Source organism: Cryptomeria japonica, chromosome 1 (assembly GCF_030272615.1).
Source record: "Cryptomeria japonica chromosome 1, Sugi_1.0, whole genome shotgun sequence".
NCBI classification, from domain to species: domain Eukaryota; kingdom Viridiplantae; phylum Streptophyta; class Pinopsida; order Cupressales; family Cupressaceae; genus Cryptomeria; species Cryptomeria japonica.
This window is the reverse complement of record NC_081405.1, coordinates 558,330,802-558,352,928: the sequence shown is the minus strand read 5'-3', so window position 1 is coordinate 558,352,928 and position 22,127 is coordinate 558,330,802. Positions and strand designations below refer to the sequence as shown.

The 22,127-nt window shown below is 37.4% G+C and overlaps 1 protein-coding gene across 1 annotated transcript; it reads left to right on the top strand.

Annotated features, from left to right (window-relative positions):
* The first annotated feature begins 3,864 nt into the window (after window positions 1-3,864).
* LOC131057563 (probable UDP-glucosyl transferase 73B6) lies at window positions 3,865-4,590 on the top strand. Its single transcript, XM_057991726.1, has 2 exons — window positions 3,865-4,102; window positions 4,274-4,590. The coding sequence occupies exons 1-2, from the start codon at window positions 3,865-3,867 to the stop codon at window positions 4,588-4,590; spliced, it is 555 nt and encodes a 184-aa protein (XP_057847709.1).
* Window positions 4,591-22,127: the final 17,537 nt, after the last annotated feature.

Genomic DNA, 22,127 nt, shown 5'->3' with positions numbered 1-22,127 from the left:
TCCTCTGAGTGTGTTTGGCGCCTTCTCAAATACTGTGGAAACAATCCCTCCTCTGTTGCACAAATCACCAACATGTCTACACATGAAACACCTTTCCTTTGAATGTTCATATCTCATGTGAGTGTGTCTAATGTCTCCTCGAATGCTTTTTTTTAGTAATAATGACAATTCTATCACCTTCCATGCACTGCGGACTCTCATATGCACAATCCGCAGACTTACATCTGTACAGTCCTCTAAAATGCTTCCCTAGTTCATATCAAGCAACTTAAAGTTGCTTGCTCTTCTGCAATCTCACTGGTAGCCAATTGTGGACGAGGCAATATAAATATTGGTAACCATTCACAATATTTGGGGTCCCTTCTTAATCCTACACCATTCTTTTCTTGCACGCCTAAAATAATGCCACCTTCTCACATGACTACGCACTACCATAGGTGCCAAACAAAATCACATTATTCTTGCCTTATGCTGCTTGATATCAAATGTTTATGCCACACAAGCCTCGCCACACCTCTCTATATGCAAGTGGACAGGAAATATGCCTCTTTGCACAACAACTATCCAACACTCTCCATTGTTGCGGAATGAAATGCCTACATCTTCATGTGATCATCACTGCGCGCAACCTCTGCTCTCTATCTTTCCCTTCACACAGGCGAACATACATTTCTCATTCCATCGCAGCCCTGCTCGTTTCGCAAAAACCAAAACATAATATTATTGATCGTATCAAGATAGTTTATACATTATACATTGCTGCACAATGGCTATTGAGAATCTTATATTCCTGTATAAAACTTCCAAAACTTCCCACAAGAATAACCACTTATAACTAACTATTAATATATTTATTACTATACTAAAATTTACACGAATTAATGTAATAACGTCAATAGTCTATAACATTAATTTTTAATGAGAAATAAATCATTTAAAATCATTAACCAGACACTCTAATTGGAAAAAAAAAATCTCTAATTTTTAAAACAGAAAGAAAAAAGATCAAGAGCTAGAGAACATGGTGGCAACCTTTGCATTCTTAGATATTGCATGCTTTGTAAGTTCAATAAGAAATGTGACTCTCATGATTATGGAAATCTTATGTAAAGTGATGGTGGAGAGTTATTTTAACATTTGAATTTCGTTACATTGTTGGCAAATTTTTCAAATATATGAAATTGATAAAGCTATTCATAATCCTCACAACCTTACTAGAAACACTAATATTGCAGTGCATTTGTTGTATAACTTTAAATTAGTAGGTCTTCTAGGCGTTGCCACTCTTCGTAAGCCTCTAATTTCCCTTTTATCTCTACTCTTTGTAGAGATCTTCTTCTTTTCCTTGACAAATTTCTTCTTTCTACAAATATATTTTTCTTTGTGACATACTATTCTCTACCTTGAGTACCTCAAATAAACACTACATATCATAGCTTCATGTTCTAATAAAAAATTAATTGTTTATAAAGAATACATTAAGATGAAAGATACAAAAATTATAAAAACAAAATATGTACCATGCCTTAAAAATAATGAAAAAACCATCATAATCAATTATATTAGAATTAATTAAATATCTATAAATAATATGTGAAGAAATGACAAATAAAGTAAAAGAACAAACTATAGTAACTTATAATATAATGTGGTTTGCATACCTACCAATTAAGTCACCTTCCTTCATGAAGTGCACCATTATCTCTACGTAGATTAAATTGGCTAAGTTCTTAACATTGTTATTTAATTCAATTGTTATAAAATTATCTTCGAAACCAAAAGAATATATATATATATATATATATATATATATATATATATATATATATATATATATATGTTTCATGGTAAGAATAAATATGCAATCCAACTTCAAATCATATTTTATTTAGAAAATAATATAAAAGGAAACACAATTGAATACTGTGTATGAATGGGCATCATAAAATATTCTATTGCTTCACATAAGTACTCATGTCTAGTTGTATGGAAGATTATTAAGATTTTTTTATATGTAAATAACTAGCATACCTTTTATTTTTTATGCATAAATGTGCATGGTAACATTTATATACTAAATATTTTATAAAATTTTAAAAAATTAGATCAAATAGGATGTTGGTGGTTTGGGTTGTTTTATAATACATAAATAAAATGTAATTAGTTACTTATATTTTGTAAGCATACATTCATCAAAGTCACATGGGTAAAACTAACCCCAACTATACCCAACTTGAATTGAACCAAGGTGTGCTCTTTGTTAATGCAGATTTCTCACCAAGTGGACTTCAACCTTGTGGGTAATAAATACAACTTTAAACTAATCTTGAATTTTTCAACGACAAAAGGAATATTCTACTATTCTCAAGACAACCGTATATTTAGTCATAGTAGTGGGTCTATTGTAGAATTATTAGCATCGTAGTATTACCTCATGCCTCAGGAAATTTTGGCAGACTCAATTTTGACTTGGACTTGGTAAAAACTTAACAAACTCGATAAGTTTAAAAATATACTTAAATTCAAGCCTTGGCAAAAAATTGATGTACATACTATGAGTTGAGTTGTCTTTTTAAAGAGACAAAAGTGAAATTGTCTCTAAAAAGACAAAATACTTTTGTTTCATATTATTTTTATAAAGACAATTTTTTAAGACAATAATTTGAAACAATCACTTAAAAAAACATTTAAGACCAATACAAACCTTTTTTTTCTCTCAAATTAAGATAATCTACTCAAAAATTGTATCTAGCCACCATATGTATTTGCTGATGGATGCAGGGCCGTTAAAAACTCAATAAATGTGATAATTCCTAGATATCACCCTGTCTGCGTGGTATTAAAATATAATTGCATCCTGTTCGACATTTTACTTAAAGAATATATATAGATGCAGTTCATAAAAAAGGATCTCTCAAAACCCAGGTTAACGACGGTGCAAACGACACTGATCAGGTCATGTAGTTTCCCTGTATAGATAATCCCTATTAAATGTCACTTTCTCATTTATCCTCCTCAACTGTTATATAATAAGATTTGTGTGCGGTAGTTCTATGCTCTGTCGGTGAACGAAATCCTTCCCACAAATTTGGAGTTTGGTTCAATCTGCAAGATGACCAACAGTTTTGTGAAACCTCATGTGGTGGCAGTGCCATTTTCTGCACTCGGTCACACCATCCCTTTACTCGACTTTGCTATCTCGCTTGCCTCGTCTGGTCTGGCCATCCCTTGTGTCACAACTGCTGCTAATGCTCCCCGTTTAAAACTCCAAATGGTCCACGCTTTTTCCTCCGCCTTAGATATTCGCCTCCTAGTCCTTCCCACGCCATTAGTGGAAGGGCTACCCGAGGGAGTTGAAAGCTTCGACCAAGTTCCTCCCGAGAATTGTGGTCTAATTTATGATCTGGCCGTCAAGCTTTAACAACCGTTTAACCATTGGCTTGAAGCTCAAGTTGAAGGAATGAATCCTCCTGTTTGTATTATGTATGATGTACTTCTAGGATGGACTATGGAGGTACCCCAAAAGCACAATATCACTAGGGTGGTGTTCAATACATATGGCGCATTCGCTCTTACTCTGTTGCGTTATGCATGGATTTCCGCCTCGCACAATGCATTGGAGAAAGAAGGCGATAGTATTGTGCTGAGCTTGGATCTCCCCACTCCTCTTAGATTACATAAGCATGAAATAGACACCATGTTGCTCGACCCCTTCATGCTAGAGGTATTAGAACGGTTACAGTCACTCAATCAAGGAGAGGGAATGCTCATCAATACTTATGAACAAGTGGAGCCTGAATATCTCCAACACTTGAGAAATCTGACAGGGAAGAAGGTGCAGTGAAAGGCAGCAACCAAGGTAAAATGGTAGACATCAGCGAAGATAAGTTGCTCCAATGGCTGAATTCTCAAAGCTCATGTTCAGTTGCTTATATTTCGTTTGGAAGTCAGATATTCTTAACAGAAGAACAAAGCAAGGCCTTGGCTAGTGGTCTAGAAGCCAGCGGGCAACCCTTCATTTGGGCTATCAAAGTGTCTCCAAAGCTCGAACCCAGGACATCTGACACAACAGATCTTCTCTTGCGCAAATATCTTCCAGAGGGTTTCCTGGAGCGAACAAAGAATAGAGGGTTGTTTATATGAGGTTGGGCACCACAACTTCTTATTCTCTCACATCCATCTCTGGGAGCCTTCGTGAGACACCGTGGATGGAATTCTATGCTTGAAAGCGTGGCTCTAGGAGTCTCATTAATCACTTGGCCCATCTATGCAGATCAACACTTCAATTCTAAACTAGCAATTAAGTTGGGATTCGGAATCCAAATTTTCCAGCATAGAAATGGGATTCCAGACAAGCAACGAGTGAAGGATGGTGTTACACTTGTTTTGAGTAAACAGGAGGGGAACGAGATGAAAAGAGCCGCAAAAAAGCTGAAGAAGATGGCAAGACAGGCCGTTGAATTTGGAGGATCCTCGAACATAAATTTGCATGATTTTGCCAGTGAGATGTACCAATTGCACAGGACAAGAACTGCTGCTGTACGTGGAGAATCTTCGAAACTTTCATATTGCTGGATAAATACTTCCTGAGGCACCACTTTAACAACAGTTTAAGGTTGTTTTCAGAGACTTTTTAAAGTTTTTTGTTTAGTAATAAGTTAATGTTTTTCACTAAGTTTAGGGACTTTTTAAAAGATGGTTTTAAGTGTTCAGTAAGTGTTAATTGTAATCTCTATTGGTGATTTGCATGAGATTGAGAGGCAATTCTGTTTGTCTAAAAAGTGAATTATATATATGTATATACATATATATATACATATTGCATATATGTATGTATGTGGTTTAAAAAATTTAAAAATTTTATTTGTAGGAGAATTAGAATATTTCAGTTATTTGTTATTGTAGATTTTTATTTAAGATTTTTTAAATAATTGATATAATTATTGTAGATCTATATTTAAGATTTTTTCAATAATTGATATAATTTTTATGATTCATTTTGTTTTTTTTATTCATTTTAGAATTTGATTTAGAATATAAATGATTATGGTTATTGAAGTATCAATATGATATTTATGAATTATTGTGTGGACACATGGTGATTGGAGGGGCCTACCTTTCCACCCGTGGGGCTATGGGAGGAAGGGTTTCCCTGCAGCATTTCCCGACCGACAATTCCCCTTGCGTTGATTTATCGCATTTTTTTACCTTTGCAATGGGCATGACACTGATAGTAGGAGAAATCGTATGCACGCGCTAACGCCATTGACATAGCCGGCACAGAGAGTAGGGAGTAGGGGCAGGCTAGGCTATGTAGTGCATTCTAAAGGGCTACATAGCCAGTGCCCTTTACATGTTCCACCATAAATTCTGAATGCATCCTTGAACAATCTGTGTAGTTTTAAATTAATACTTTCTCAGTTGAATGCACGAAGTATGTAGTACTGAGGGTTTAGCCCTAACAAAATAGGAGTAGTAGACAAAGTCCTCCCATGATAATGAATAGTCTCCTTCCTCAATTCCCATCGTATTCAACCGCCCTACAACTCTATCCTAACACTCAAGCCATTCAATGCACCAACCATTTTAATTAAATTTATTGGATGAGAAACATAAAAAAATTCACTTACGTACCCTACCTGACATAATATTAGCTCATTTGCAGGTCGTGGATCTCTTCATATAGATATTTCACCCATGCCTCTTGGGTAGGATGTACTTCATTAATTTTGATGTTTGTTTTTATTAAAGGCTCTATCAAAGAAAAGTGTGGGTCTACTGGAGTCACTTGGGTAGATAGCTTTTATGGTGCAGTAGAACAAGTGAATAATTAAGCTTGGCTTGGTAGGATCAATGATAAGTTTTGATGATAGAGGTCGAGATTCTAAGCTTTAGTAATAATGTTCTAGGCACCTTGACTGAAGTCGATGACATATGTTTTACCATTCATCATTAATCTTGCTAGCCCTAACAAAAGCTATCACATAGGAGAGGAGAACTGAGGTTTAATCTTGATCCTACTCCTGATTTAATATGTGTTGAATGATGCCTTATTTCCCTACTAACAGAATAGAGGCGACTTGGAGTCCATAGACAATTGTAGATTTAAGTCATCATTCTAAGTGTTATTTGATATCTGCTTCAGTAAATTCCAAAGAAAAGCCATACATACTACTATAGGTGTCAAGCCTTCTCCATTTGTTGATCTCAAAACAGTATACCACTTGGTCACTTACCATATTTTTAATGGTTACAATTTACATTGGTGTTCAGTTCCTCATATTTTGTTGACTACATCAATCCATGGTATTACAGATATGCATATAACATATAGAACTAATTATTTATAAATTGGTATACAAGTAACATGTTCAATCTGAAGTTTTCTTAGTAGTTCCTTGCAACCCTTTTTCCCGCCATTAAAATTATATCTAAATAGCATGTAACTGTTGGCATGTGATGCATGAGCCTCACCGCCATGCACCATTATGTGTATCGCAATGCACAGTTTAACAATTAGTTTGAGTATAGTTTTCTTTTTAAATAACTATTAATAGTATTATTTTTTCTATAGTTTATTTACTAGTTTCAAATGGTTATCCAGAGAATGCACAAATTGCATGGACCAAAGATAAGTCCAGTTTTAGTCTAAATATAGGGATTGGGTGAACTCACAATACTGGTTCCCACTTTTTGGTACATCTTGATTTTTGCTGAAATCATACAGTTTTTAGAAAATATAACGATTTAATCTTTAAGAGGTCCCATTTGAAATAATTAATTGAAGAGAGTTAGATTAAAGGCTCTTAGATCAAAATTTCTTTGATATAACCTCTCTACTTCTAAATCATACTTGCAATGGAGTCTCGTTTGCATCTATCAAATGCAGATAAAAAACCAATTTTACATTAGCTTTTGGGGTGTCAAATGAATTCATTTAAAAGTTTTGTTTTTTTAAGTATTTAGTCCTTATGATAAGCTTTCCAAATAGTATATTTTTTAATATATTTAATTTCATTAATATATTTTTATTTTATTTCTTATGAATGTAGGTTTTTCACCGAACATGAAATTCTTTGTTCAATGCATTGGAGAAAATAGCAAACTAATTCAAAAAAATATGAAAAATATCTATGTCCTAGATATTGATGTCTTCTTTCTAACAAAAAAAATAAATTTAATTTTGATATATATAGAACAAGTTATGTGTTCAAATGTAACTTATATCTAAATTATAATTAGTCGGACTTCAAAACTAAATAAAATGAAAAATATTCGACATATCACTTTCAAACCAATTGCATGCCCTAGGTATTGATGTTGCAAACCAAAATTCAAAAGAATTAAGTTTTTATCATTTATAGGAAAAAAGTTATGCGTTTCAGGATGCACATCACTCTTAAAAAATGTTGTTTGCTGTAAAAAATTACTTTTCGAGGGAGATGGAAAAATCAATAAAATTTTATTCAAAAAAATTTAATAAAAATATATTTAGAATCTACAAACAAGATGTTACAAATCACTAGTTTATATCATCTTCAAATTCTTAATGGTTTAAAAGTTATAGGTGTCAGATAGCGAAGGTTTTTTTCAAAATGTTCATCTAAGTGTCAAAATTGGTCAAAAACTGCGAACCCCATTATGTGTGTCGCAATGCACAGTTTAACAGTTAGTTTGAGTATAGTTTTCTTTTTTAATAACTATTTGTTGGTGTAAATAATTATACATCTTGGATATTATTACACTTACTTAAGTTTACTTAGGAAATGCATTTCATAGTAGTTTGGGTATGAGACACTTGGGTGTTTGTGCCACATTGGGATAGTGTGTGTAGGAGAAATTCCACCTTTTATGGTGTTGATCTTGTTGTTACACTCCACATTCAGTGGGTGATCCACCTTATGTAGATTATTATATTATTTCTCCTACCTACCCACACCTATTTCCTACCTACCCTTGTTTCTTATTGAGCCACATGTCATGTTTATGTGCTCACATATCCCTAGCCTTGCCTATATAAGCAGCTCATCTACATTGTATGTAATTGATTTTATTGATCATTTTCTATTGATGAGAATACAGTTTATTCTTGTCCTATATTTTGTCTCTATTATACTTTTCATTGAGCTCTTGATCTTGGCAAAATCTCACATGGTATCAGAGCCATTGGGGCTTCATTGATTCATCTTGAAGAGGCATTATTGTGACGTCAAGAGGCAGATATGAGGAGTAGCATCTTTTGGAGGCGTCTTAGACCAGATCCAACCCCGCCATTGCGTCCAGAAGGTCGTTTCCATGAATTTTGGTTATAAAGTCGGCCTATTTTGGTGATAAATTTTTTTTCGCCAATTTTGCTATTATTGTATGAATTTCGAAATTTCTTTTATATTTTCCAAAAAATAAAAATAAAAAATTTCGGAAAATTTTCGTCAAAAATTTTGAAAAAAAATAATTTTTTTTTTCAAAAAAAATTAAAAATTATAAAAAAATTTCAAAAAAAAAAAAAAAAATTTGGTTTTTGGGGGGTCCACAGACCCCCCTCGTGACCCGCAAGGTTTGCAGATCTTGGCTCCACCGCAGCTCCGTGCTCCACCACTGCACCGCTCCTCTGCAACGCCCCTGCGCAGCTCTCCCGGTCGCAACACCCAGCGGCCCTCTCAACGATCTCCTCCACTGCGCCTCGGCTCCCTCCTCCCACGCGCCTCCGCTCCCCACTCGCGCGCAGCTCCCCCGGCAGCCTCCCCTTCATCCGTGTAGACTGCCCACCCGCTGCCCACGCAGGCCGCCTCCACTGTCAGCTCCCTGCACAGCAGCCCCACCAACCTCGCCGGGCTCTGCCAGCTCAGCTCCTGGCCCTGCCGCCCCTGCAGCCTCCATTGTCGCGCGCCTTCCACTGTGCCCGCCGCAACCCAGCTCCACCCGGCGCTGACACCACCAGCTCCTCGGCTCCCTGGCCACTGTGCCACCACCGCCGGCCTCACCGGCCCCTCCGGCTTCGCCAAACTCCAAGCATCGCCGACGACTCTAGCCGCCGGATTCCTGCGACTGCCAACCGGGACGTCGGTGACTGCCAGTAGGACCCGCATCAGCGCCATGTCAGCTGTTAGCAGCCCAGTTGGCTACACGATCACACTGCCACATCAGTTTTTTTTGACCAATCAGATTGTGCCACGTCATCGCCCAATCAGCTGTGAAGTTTTGGCGATGGTCATACGACTGTTAAATTTAACCCCGCAGTTTTCTGACATCATCATTTTTCAAAAAATTTGCAGGCCCCTCTCATTGAGCTTTTTGATTTTGCAGTTCAACTTCAAAGGGCCATAACTTGCTCATTTTTGCTCCTTTTTGGGTGCAATTATTTTTGAAATGGGCTAGAATTTCATGTACTTTCACATGGTGGAATTATTTTTTGATTTTGATGGATCTATTTTTTAGAATTCTCAGTTTTTGGTGACTGTACCTGTCCAATCCCCGTTTCTGCAACTTCCAGGTCTCCGTTCGGGCTCATACAAACTCCTTTTCAGGTGCCATTTTTTTGAAAGTGCGTTATTTTTTGTCTACTCTCAGAATATATGCTATCAGTTTGCAACAATTGTGGGTAGAAATTGTACTTTCATCATATGGTCTTATTTGGCCAATTTGGCATTTGTATTGCATAGATCTATCTTTATGATCTTTTGCTTTGAAGTTCTCAGCCTGTTGGAGCAGTTGTAAAACAAAATCAGAATTTCACCTTGCCATTGTTTGCAAGCGGCCTATTGTACATGCACTACATATAAAGTGCCAAAATCATCATTTTTTGGGGGGTACTTTGATTGAGTGAATTTTGGGGGGTGTATCTTGTGCTTTTGTGCTCTTGTGTTCCTTCCTTTCTGTTGCTATGAGTTCTTCTAAGTTTCGTCTATTAACTCCTCATAATTATGCAACTTGGAAAATTGATGCATGGAGTAAACTTATGGAAAAAGGACTCACTCATTACATCGATGGAACTATTGTTGCTCCCGCTGATCCTAAGGTTGATCCAGTTGGTCACTTGGATTGGCTTACTAAAAATATCATGGTAATTGGTATCTTAAAAAAGTATGTATCAAAGGATCTCATTTTTGATATTGAGAAGTGTACTCTAATCAAGGATGCTTGGAAAAAGTTTCAAGACTTGTATGGTCAAGTTGATGAGATTAGGGGATATCAAATTGATAGTGATCTCACCATGTTAGATCCCAAGAACTTTGATACTATACAAGATTATGTCACTAAGGCAAATGAGTTGAGGGCACAACTCAAAGATTGTGGCATTGATAAGAAGGATACTCAATTGATATTCAACTTGATAGGCAAGCTTCCACAAGAATATGCAGCATTTGTTTCTAGTTTCCAAACCCATAGGATGACAATGGGTTCAAGCTACACAATGCCTACATTTGATGCTTTCAATGAAATGTTGATGATGGAACAAACTAAGTTGATAAGCATGGGCATTCTTAAGGCTTCTAAGTCTCAAGCATTAGTGGCAAATCAAGGGAACAAAGGAAGCCAAGGAAAGGACAACTCAAACAAGAAGAAATGGCAATCAAAGCCTAAGGACAAAGCATCATCTTCTCCACAACAAGGAGATTCATCCTCTTCCAAGAGAGATAATTCACCAAAGAGGGAGATACCTACTTGTGCCTATTGTAAAAAGGTTGATCATGAGGAGCATCATTGCCATTCTAAGAAGATTGATGAGCTCACACATATCATCAAAAAGCATAACATTGATTTGCCTAATGTCTACAAGAAGGATGATTCATCAACTTCCACTTCCTCACATTCAAAAAGAAAAGGGCAAGCATTCATGGCTTCTACAAGTGGGAAGACTCACTCTTTTGGAACAAGAAAAGAAAAAGCTCTATGTGCTATTATTAGTCATGATTCAGAGAGATGGCTTCTAGATGCAGGGGCTTCTCATCATATGGCATCTTTGCAGTCTATGTTCTCTACATTTGAGCCTTGCACCATGCCGCAGATTTTGATGGGCAATCATACATACATGGATGTGATTGGGAAAGGATCTATTGACATTGGGGATAACTCCTTCAATGATGTGTTGTGTGTACCCCACTTGACAAACAATCTCCTTTCTATCTATCAAATCACACATGGCGCAACTAAGAGAGTTGTGGAGTTCACACTTGACTCAGTTTTCATTAGAGACTTGGAGACTAGAGCTATCATTGCGACTGGGGTGGTTGATCATGCATCTCGATTATACTCCTTTTTAGATTTTGTTGATGATGATGATTTCACATTTGATGATTCTACACATGATGATCACACTTCTTGTGATGGTTCAGATTTTGAGGAGAACTTTGGCCACTTGAACATGAGGATTCTCACATGTGACCCTGTTCTTGAGCCTCATATTTCATCTCCTCATATTGATATCACATCACCTATTGCACCTGATGATGCAGATAGTGCGACAGTTTTGCCTTCATGTGATTCAGTGCAGTAGGATATTCATTGTCTTCTAGCTTCAGATTCATGGGATGATTACTTGACAGACATTGCAGGTTTGTTTGTGGAATCCTACATTGCAGATTTGGGAGACATCATTGATGACATTCATCTTCTCTTTGATGAAGATGATCCTTCTTTGATTGTTGCGAGGGAACACTCTGACCCTCTTGTTCATTCTCTACGTGATCATTCTTTCGAGGTTGACATGATTGTAGATACTTATGTACAACAGTGAGAGGAGGTCTCTTTATGTTTAGAGGAGACATGTGAGTCTTTGGGACATGTTCTACATCCATCTCCACTAGATCTTGGAGTGCCTTTTTCAGCAGTGTGGCACAGTTTACCGCCTTTGGAGGGGGTATCTTTCAGCATCAACATGGGGACACTTGAGCAATTTTCAGAGATTCCATTCATCATGAGTTTTCTTCATACATCTTCCCTTCATGATTGGGGAGACTTCATGGATACACCTTTGGTTTTGTTTCTTCCTAAGGGGAGGAATGTTGTTCGACATTCGTGGAGCAGTTTCTTCATACATCGAGCTTCTATCATTGGTGCAGATTCCACATTGAGGGGGGGCTTCCTATCTTCTCTTCTTCTCTCATATGGGGGGGACTTTTTCCTCACATGGGGTTTTGTCCTTCACATTCTTCTATGAGAGTTCTCTTGTATGTTTTTCATCTCTCTTTTGGGGGAGGGTTTTTTCCCATTGGGTTTTTCTCTCTTTCCCTACTTTGTGAGAGATTTCATTGCATTGGTTTGCATGCATTTGCATTTGTACATGGGTACCTAACATGGCCTAGTAGTCGAGACCCATCTTTCATTGCTTAGTTGCATTGTAGACTTAAGTGCATTCCCCTAAGTTGCACTTAAGGGGGGGTGTTGGTGTAAATAATTATTCATCTTGGATATTGTAGCGTCCTAAAATTGCGACACTTGCAATTTCGACCGCATTTGGGTCTTCACGATGGCGACGCAACACTGAACCTGAATGGAGACCCCGAAACTTGTTCACAACATCAAAAACTGCATTTTTCCAGCACCTTGCCTGATCCCTCCTTGCACCCTGCTGTCCCGGGAGGTGGGACCAGAGCGCACAGTGCCCTGGTCCTTCAGGACCAGGGTGCCCAGCGCCCTGGTCCCCCAGGACCATGGCGCCCAGCGCCCTGGTCCCTGGCCCTATTTTGGGCCCGGTCTCCTATGGGACTTCGGGCCTTTTTGTTTGCAATTTGGAAAATAACATTTCCTGGTCGGCCTAAGGTCGGGAAAATCAGTCTATCAACCCTAATTGGCAAGTATATAAACTACATTTCCTCTCCCATTTTGAGGAGGAAGGACATATGTGTACAAGACATGGAAACGATACTCAAACATTCAAGCATTCAAGCATTCAAGCATTCAAACATTCCTTCAAGCAATTGATCATTCTAAGTCTCCATTCAAGACTAAGTGTTGCATTCAAGACAAGGATTCAACTATTGAAGAGGAGATCACATGCTACAACATACAACATACAACAAACAACAACATCTATACCTTCGCATATAAGGATACAAACATCCTTACAACAAGGTACTAGTACTTGTTTTACATTACAGTCATTTACATTTACAACATTTCTCATTTCTTGGTTAATTCCAAAACCGGGGTTTGACCTAAGGGCAAACCCCTAATCCCTAACCCCCCAATCGTCTTCGCTTTTCTGTGTGTAGGTTGCAGGTACGCGGCTGAAATTGAAGATCTGGAATCCTTGTGCAGAGACGAACAGATCCCCCTTCGTTTCGCGGATTTTTCGGAGGACCGTGTGCACGCTGGGCGCCATCGTCCCGTCAACTTTTGCTCAAATTTGCAGGATAGCGCCGTCTTGACATTTTACTGCTAATTCCAGGTCCGCAGCTTCATATCATATCCCTATCTCTGTTTATAAGCGAATATTTCCCACTTTACATGCATTCCTAGTTCAACCTTTCTATCTACATTTCTTTACAAAAGAGGGTATCCTTGCTATCACAACCCTTGAAACTCATATAGAATCCAATCTTGCATTGCATGGGATTGGATCTTGTGGGTTTCAACCCCTCTTTTGAATGTAAAGTCTCTCCTAAGTGAAAACCATCAACCCTAGTGAATCTCCCTTCTCTCTCCTTGGAGTTGGGGAGGGGAGAACAACTAGGGTTCGATTTTTCTGCTTTACATTTTGGTGAACCCGACGTGAACATCCTTTCTGATTATTCATAGTTAGATCTGAAAATTGGATTCCTTGATTACATTTCCATGTTTGATCTTTTGCAAAATTTTAGAGGTTAATTGCATAAAAACCCTAAATTTTCTTTTTAAGTAATTGAGCTTGTGAAATGTTTAATTGTTAATGCTTCTTTCAGATCTGCCCTTCTATTACAAATTGTCAATTCATATTTGTGCTTTAATTTTGAAAATTAAGTGGTTAAGTGTCAAAACCCTAATTTTTGAAACCCTCTTGATTCAACCTTTGTCCGACAATTTCACTAATCAAAACATCTCCAAATCGGCTGTAACTTTGGATTCCGCAATAAAATCACAATATCTTTCATCCCTGAAAATTTGGAAAAAAGTTGCGAGGACCGTGTGCACCCTGAGCGCCATCGTCCCCGACATTTTTTTCAAAATTTCGGGAGCTAGATCTTACTGTATTTTTCTACTAAAATCCAGAATTTTGGCTGATTTTATCAATTTTAACACTTTCAAAATTACGGTCAAAGTTGGTCTAGCGATTGCTTGGATTGAGGCTTCTAATCATTCAAAAATTGTTGAAATTGAAATTTGTGTCAAAATTGTGTTTCTTACAGTCCTAAATCTGAAAAGTGTGTTATCATTCATTCGAAATTTCAGTGATTTATTCAAATTTTTTGCAATTTGTGACTTTTGAAATTAAGTGCTTAATTACAACAACTTTGATTTCTGCTTTCAAAATTGAATTTTGCGTGAAATTGAGTCAACTTTCAAATTTCAAAACTTGCATTGCTTTTGGTATTCCCTCTAAAATCATAAAATTCAAAATTTCAGTTTCCCTCTCTTTTTCAAAATTCAAATTTTGCATTTTTCGACAATCTTGGTAGGGTTCAATTTTGAGATTGCAACTTTAATTTGGCCTATCTACAGATCGTAAAATCACTCAATTTTTTCAGGTTAGCTGTAAAATCATCATAACTTTCATCCCTGCAAATTTCGAAAAAAGTTGCGAGGACCGTGTGCACCCCGAGCGCCACGGTCCCGGACATTTTTTTCGAAATTTCGGGAGATTGTCCTGATTGTATCTAATAGCTTAAATCTAGAAGATTGGCTGATTTTACTGAAATTTGCTACCTCTAAAATTCAAAATCTTCTCTCTTTCTTTAGTGCATGAGTTTTACAACAATAAGCCCTACCTACACTATTCCCGTTAGACGAAGCCTTAGAATTAAGTTTTTCCAAGGTTTAATTACTGAGGAGATGGAACCTAATTTGAATGGCCTTTTTAACGAGGACATGGGTAATTCCTCTAATCCTCTTAATGATGAAGAAGCTCTCCATGAGGTTTCTATAGAACAACTTTCAAAATTGGATAACCAATTTGACGATTTTCGACAATGGATGTCTCAAGAATACCCTGATAGTCAAACTCTTCCTTTAATTGAGGGTCTAAAACGTATGCTTCAAAGTGATAAGAATGGAATTGATATTTTGTGTGGTATTGCACACATTGTGGATTCAAATGTGATGCCTATGAAGAGTTGTGCCGAAACCTTAGGGTATACACAACCTCCTATTCAAGTTAATCATTCTATTCCTTTGACGACTCCTATTGCTAGTATACCTACTTTTACATCAAACATAATGACTACTTCAATACAGGACATTCCTCCTATGATCACTAATCATGGGGGCAATCCTTCTTCTTCAATTAACCCTCTTCCTTCATTCAATCCGACTTCTTCATTCATTCCTTCAATGAGTGTTCCTATTATATCTCCACAAATGAACATGACGCAAGGGGGCAATTCATTTAACCCTTCCATTCCTCCTTGTAGTGTTCCTCCTGTCCAATCATCTCCTATGAATAACTATCATAGTGTCCCACCACCTTACTCTCTACCTTCTTTCAATAACATAACACCTCCATCACAATCTAACACGTCTAATATGAACTCTTTGACTGAAGCGACCATTAACAATCTTGCACAAACTGTCTCTTCTTTACAGCAACAAATTGCCTCTATGAATCAATCTAAGTTTAGTGTGCCCACATTTGATGTTGCGAGCCCACTTTCTCTTGATATTGTTCGAGCTATTCCCCCTAAACATGTTGAAATTCCGCACTTGGAACTTTATAATGGTAAGGGTGATCCTCTAACACATGTTAAGACCTTTCAAACAATATGTACTGATTTTGCTTATGACCAAAGGTTGCTTGCAAAACTGTTTACTAGAACATTAAGAGACAAAGCCCTACAATGGTATTTCTCATTGCCTTCCTATTCTATTACTTCTTTCGAACAACTTGCAAATGCTTTCATTCAACAATTTCAAAACAATATAAGTCCTAAGGTTACTTTGATTGATTTAATGCATTGTAAACAAGGTGTTAAAGAAAAAGTGACTGATTTCATTGGTAGATATAAGCATTTGTATGCTCAAATTTATTTTCCAGTGCCTGACAATGATATTCAAAGAATCTTTATTTCTAATTTACAAAAAGACATTAGAGAAAAACTCCTGTTTTCTGAGTTTACTTCTTTCCAACAGTTGTGCGCAACTCTTCACAATTATCAACTGACTGTGAGTCAAATGGAACAATCACATCCTATGGCTCCGAGTGATAAGGGTGATAGTAGTCAACAACCATTTGGGAAGTTTAAACTGAATAGAGAGTCCATTAAAATCAATGAAAACATCATCAATAACAATGTGAATGCAGCATCAGGTGTGTCTCCTATTTCTAAGTTTTTCAAGAAAGAAAGAAAGTTTACTCCTTTGAATGAATCATTGCATAGTATTATGAATAAGTTATTGGAACAAAATGTGCTTACTCTTCCTCCTATAAGGCAAATTGATCCTGCAAAGATTACCTCACCCTATTTTGATAACAAATCTTTTTGTCAATTTCATCGTCAACCTGGGCATGATACTGAAAAATGTTTTGCTTTAAAGGGTAAAATTCAAGATTTGATTGATAATAATACTATCTCTGTTTCTGGAGTGAATGATAAAGGCAATACATCTGTAGCTCCTCCTAACCAAAATCTTCAGATTTTCACTGATCCATTGCCTTCTCATACCTCTAATGCGATTGATACTACTGATTCCTCTGTCTCACCTGATGATCTCGTGTCTATAACTCCGAATGTGATTAACTTTGTAGAGCAGCAGGAAATCCCTAAAGAACTCTCCATCACCTTTCATTCTAGTGAAGCTATCAAGGCACCTGATGGTCCTTTATATATAGTTGCAAAAGTCAAAAATACACCTTGCCGTGGAGTGCTTATTGATCCTTCTTGTATGGTTAATATCATTACTGAAGAATTTCTTTTTACTTTGCAATTGGATCAAGTAATCTATGATGAAATAGATGTGGTTGTGAAATTATTTGATGCATTTTTTTCTCCTGCAATTGGTTCTATTACATTACCTATTGAAGTTCATAACAAATCCCTTGATGTGAACTTTGCTATTATTCCATCTTCCGAACAATTTCGTGTGAAGCTTGGCTATCCTTGGCTATCTTCCATGAAAGCTATTGCTTCTCCTATTCACAAGTGTTTGAAATTATGGTGAAGTTGTTACTGTCAATCATAGTCTCTTTAAACCAGCTGAAAGAACTTCTAGCGTTCCTATTGATTACTTTTGGCCTAAACAATTCCAATCTCTTCCTCCGCGAAGTGATCATCTTTTCAAATCTTATCAAAAGTGGAAAAAAGATATGATCCTATCTCTAAGTGAACCTAGAACACCCAAACTTGACATTCCTATCATTCTTGAGAAGGAAGTTCTTCCTTTGAAAGATAAAACTAATGTCTTTCCGCAAGAAGATTCCCAACCCATCCCTATGGATGTGACTATGCCTATATCTAATAAACTTCCTAAAAGTAGACCTATCCCTCCTCGACATGATGGACTTGGTCTCCTTCCTAAACCAAATATTCCTCCCTTATATGGAGCAGTTCCTCCTCCTTCCTCTTATGAGAGAAGAGACCTTCCTCTTCTCCTATTGTTCAACCTAAGAGACCACAACCTAAACACCCAAGTGATAAGGATGAGAACATTCCTCCTCCTCAATCTTCTCAACTTCCTACTAAGACTAGACGAAATTGTTCTACACGTGAACGCCGGCGAAAGTGTCATCTTAGAGCTCAAACTTTGCAATCCCCAAAAACACCTTCAACAAGCATTATTCCATTTTCTCCTCAGCCGGAAATTGAGCCAAAATCTCCTAAACATAAGATGCATGATGGTCTTGATCGTGTGCGAGTTAAAGATCCTATTTTTATAAATCTTGATGATGATATAGATGAAAATATTACTCCTGTTCATTCTGATAGTGAATATGAATATGTTGATGTTAATAACCATCTATCTAACGAATTTTCTAAAGCACTTATCCTAGCTCCTAGACAAGAACAACGTGGCTTGGAACATGAACATAGCCCTTGTTTGGATCTTGTGATAGCTCCATCTGCTGTGTTGAATGTTCCTCCTCTAGCATGTTCCCTGCCTTCCCGAAACATTGATCAACAAGATCGGGGGGTATATGACATGCTAGACTAGTTCATTAGCATAGCAGATTCTCTCCTCCTCTCTTTTGTTACTTCTTCTATGTGTTACTCTCATTCTTCTATTTGTTGTCCTTAGTGTTGTCTACTTGAGGACGATGCAAAACATTGAGATCTCTCGATCTCTCTCATGTTGACTCAAAAGACACATGTGTTCCCTTCTTCTAGGTGACCTTCCTTGATTGGGGAATGAAGAACAATTATGCATACATACATATGATATACATGAATAATCATACAGCATACTGACCCCGAGGAAAGCGAAGTCACCTTGTGCTTTGTGTTTTGTGTCTATTATCCTTGGGCTTATCTCACACTTGGGGGCTAAATCCTTGTGATAACGTGCTCCTTTCCTTTCTCATTTCTTATATGTATCACTACCTTAAAGCAATCACCCCCGGTAAGGCATGTGCGATCGCTTTAACGTAGGGGGCATACATCCCGTCCATATCTTTTCAAGATACTTGAAAATTTCTTGACAAATTTAGCTTTGTCTTGAAAATTTTTGATATCTTTCTTGCATGACTCATAGTGAGGGAACCTTACTACTGACAGTCATGGTTCTCCCTCATGATCTTCCCTTTTACTTTGTCAATTGAAGTCGTAAGATCCTTAGTCCACTGGGGGCTTGGTGTATCTTGCCTCCTTGACATGGTGAAAGTTTTTCAATGTTGTTTCCTTGTACTTTACCGGAAGTATGAGCGTACGCTTATACTCCCGCTAAAGTGGGGGCTAAATGTAGCGTCCTAAAATTGTGACACTTGCAATTTCGACCGCATTTGGGTCTTCACGATGGTGACTCAACACTGAACCTGAATGGAGACCCCGAAACTTGTTCACAACATCAAAAACTGCATTTTTCCAGCACCTTGCCTGATCCCTCCTTGCACCCTGCTGTCCCGGGAGGTGGGACCAGAGCACCCAGCGCCCTGGTCCTTCAGGACTAGGGCGCCCAGCGCCCTGGTCCCCCAGGACCATGGCGCCCAGCGTCCTGGTCCCTGGCCCTATTTTGGGCCCGGTCTCCTATGGGACTTCGGGCCTTTTTGTTTGCAATTTGGAAAATAACATTTCCTGGTCGGCCTAAGGTCGAGAAAATCAGTCTATCAACCCTAATTGGCAAGTATATAAACTACATTTCCTCTCCCATTTTGAGGAGGAAGGACATATGTGTACAAGACGTGGAAACGATACTCAAACATTCAAGCATTCAAGCATTCAAGCATTCAAACATTCCTTCAAGCAATTGATCATTCTAAGTCTCCATTCAAGACTAAGTGTTGCATTCAAGACAAGGATTCAACCATTGAAGAGGAGATCACATGCTACAACATACAACATACAACATACAACAAACAACAACATCTATACCTTCGCATATAAGGATACAAACATCCTTACAACAAGGTACTAGTACTTGTTTTACATTACAGTCATTTACATTTACAACATTTCTCATTTCTTGGTTAATTCCAAAACCGGGGTTTGACCTAAGGGCAAACCCCTAATCCCTAACCCCCCAATCGTCTTCGCTTTTCTGTGTGTAGGTTGCAGGTACGCGGCTGAAATTGAAGATCTGGAATCCTTGTGCAGAGACGAACAGATCCCCCTTCGTTTCGTGGATTTTTCGGAGGACCGTGTGCACGCCGGGCGCCATCGTCCCGTCAACTTTTGCTCAAATTTGTAGGACAGCGCCGTCTCGACATTTTACTGCTAATTCTAGGTCCGCAGCTTCATATCATATCCCTATCTCTGTTTATAAGCGAATATTTCCCACTTTACATGCATTCCTAGTTCAATCTTTCTATCTACATTTCTTTACAAAAGAGGGTATCCTTGCTATCACAACCCTTGAAACTCATATAGAATCCAATCTTGCATTGTGTGGGATTGGATCTTGTGGGTTTCAACCCCTCTTTTGAATGTAAAGTCTCTCCTAAGTGAAAACCATCAACCCTAGTGAATCTCCCTTCTCTCTCCTTGGAGTTGGGGAGGGGAGAACAACTAGGGTTGGATTTTTCTGCTTTACAGATATTATTACACTTACTTAAGTTTACTTAGGAAATTCATTTCATAGTAGTTTGTGTATGAGACATTTGGGTGTTTGTGCCACATTTGGATAGTGTGTGTAGGAGAAATTCCACCTTTTATGGTGTTGATCTTGTTGTTACACTCCACATTCAGTGGGTGATCCACCTCATGTGGATTATTATATTATTTCTCCTACCTACCCACACCTATTTCCTACCTACCCTTGTTTCTTATTGAGCCACATGTCATGTTTGTGTGCTCACATATCCCTAGCCTTGCCTATATAAGCAGGCTCATCTACATTGTATGTAATTGATTTTATTGATGAGAATACAATTTATTCTTGTCCTATATTTTGTCTCTATTGTACTTTTCATTGAGCTCTTGATCTTGGCAAAATCTCACACTATTAATAGTATTATTTTTGCCATAGTTTATTTACTAGTTTCAAATTATTATCCAGAGAATGCACAAATTGCATGGACCAAAGATAAGTCCAACTTTAGTCTAAATATAAGGATTGTTCTCCTTAAATAGAGATGCCCTGCTATTGAGAATGTAAGCCTGTGATAAGAAAAAGACCTCTGTGTTGAGCCACTATGTAATCAGATTTGCATGAATAAATAATTTTTTTTTGTGTGTAAACATTGCCCTTTCTGTGTTTATTTTTTTATTTGTTGGCAAAAGCTAACAAATATGTTCAGAAGGTTGTATAAGCCTAAATGATTGCATGCGAACAAAAAAAGTGATCAAGCATAGTTTGGATGTTCGAGTCAAGCAGTAGATGACTACTTGTTATGATTGATGTTGCACAGTGAGTTGCAAGGTTGGGCTTTGCCACATCGAGTTATCTTTTAATTTCATATCGAGTTGCAAAGATCTATTTTTTGAAAGTTTCAAGATTAGATTATGAGTCTTAGCATCAAGGGGGAGTATGTAGACAACTGATGTTGTGATCATGCAACTCCAGTGAGGAGTTCAAACTTAAGTTCACTGCAAGATCCACTATCATACCCACATTCACCAGTTCGAGCAAGTTACTAGAGATCCACCGCCAAACACAACTATGTAGTTCATTTAGACTGATTTTAGTTTTTGCATGAGTTAGTTGTTCCAAACTAGTCTTTGCAGTAACATGTTTAGTTGAGTTTTTCTTTTCTTTTCTTGCAAATAAAGCATGGTGTGCATGCAGTTAGCTAAATATGGTGCATGTAATGCATGAAGCGCATGTTGAAGATATAAACAATTTTAGAGGCTGCAACCTCTATAAAAACTGCTTAATTGTAATGATTAATGCAGATTGCACAATATAATCCATTCATCTCTCTATTCCAACATGACTTTTCCCAATGATTCTTCAACCCACAAGTTGAACAAGGGTGCAAAGATTTATTTTTACATGATTTTCTTAAACGTTACAAGTCCTTGGATCATTTTCTTTGCTCTGGTATCAATTGTATAGGATTCTATTGAAGAAGATCATAGACTAATCAAAAGAGTGCAAGAAAGGTATTAAATTGTTGGTGGTGTTGAGAAGAAGTTTTTGCCAAGTTGAATCATGAAAGATTGCTATAGAAGCCATTAAAAATTAAAGAAAATCATCAGTCAAAATATTGTAAAAGAAATACCACCTTACGAAGAAAATTGTTGGATTTGATTAGGTCGCTTGAAAGAAGAATCATATAATCACTGTATGTTTTTCCAAGAAAAGAAGATTTAAGAAGGTCGCTGATTGCAAATGAAGAAATGGAGATCACAGATCACAACTTGGAAAAGGTTTAAAGGTAGTTTTTTAAAAAATTATTATATTTCAGA

Bases quoted from the DNA above. Each gene is read 5' to 3' on its own strand.
- LOC131057563 (XM_057991726.1), top strand. From the start codon at position 3,865: ATGGTAGACATCAGCGAAGATAAGTTGCTCCAATGGCTGAATTCTCAA. The intron at 4,103-4,273 runs GTTTCCTGGAGC...CCATCTATGCAG, and splicing joins GCGCAAATATCTTCCAGAGG to ATCAACACTTCAATTCTAAA.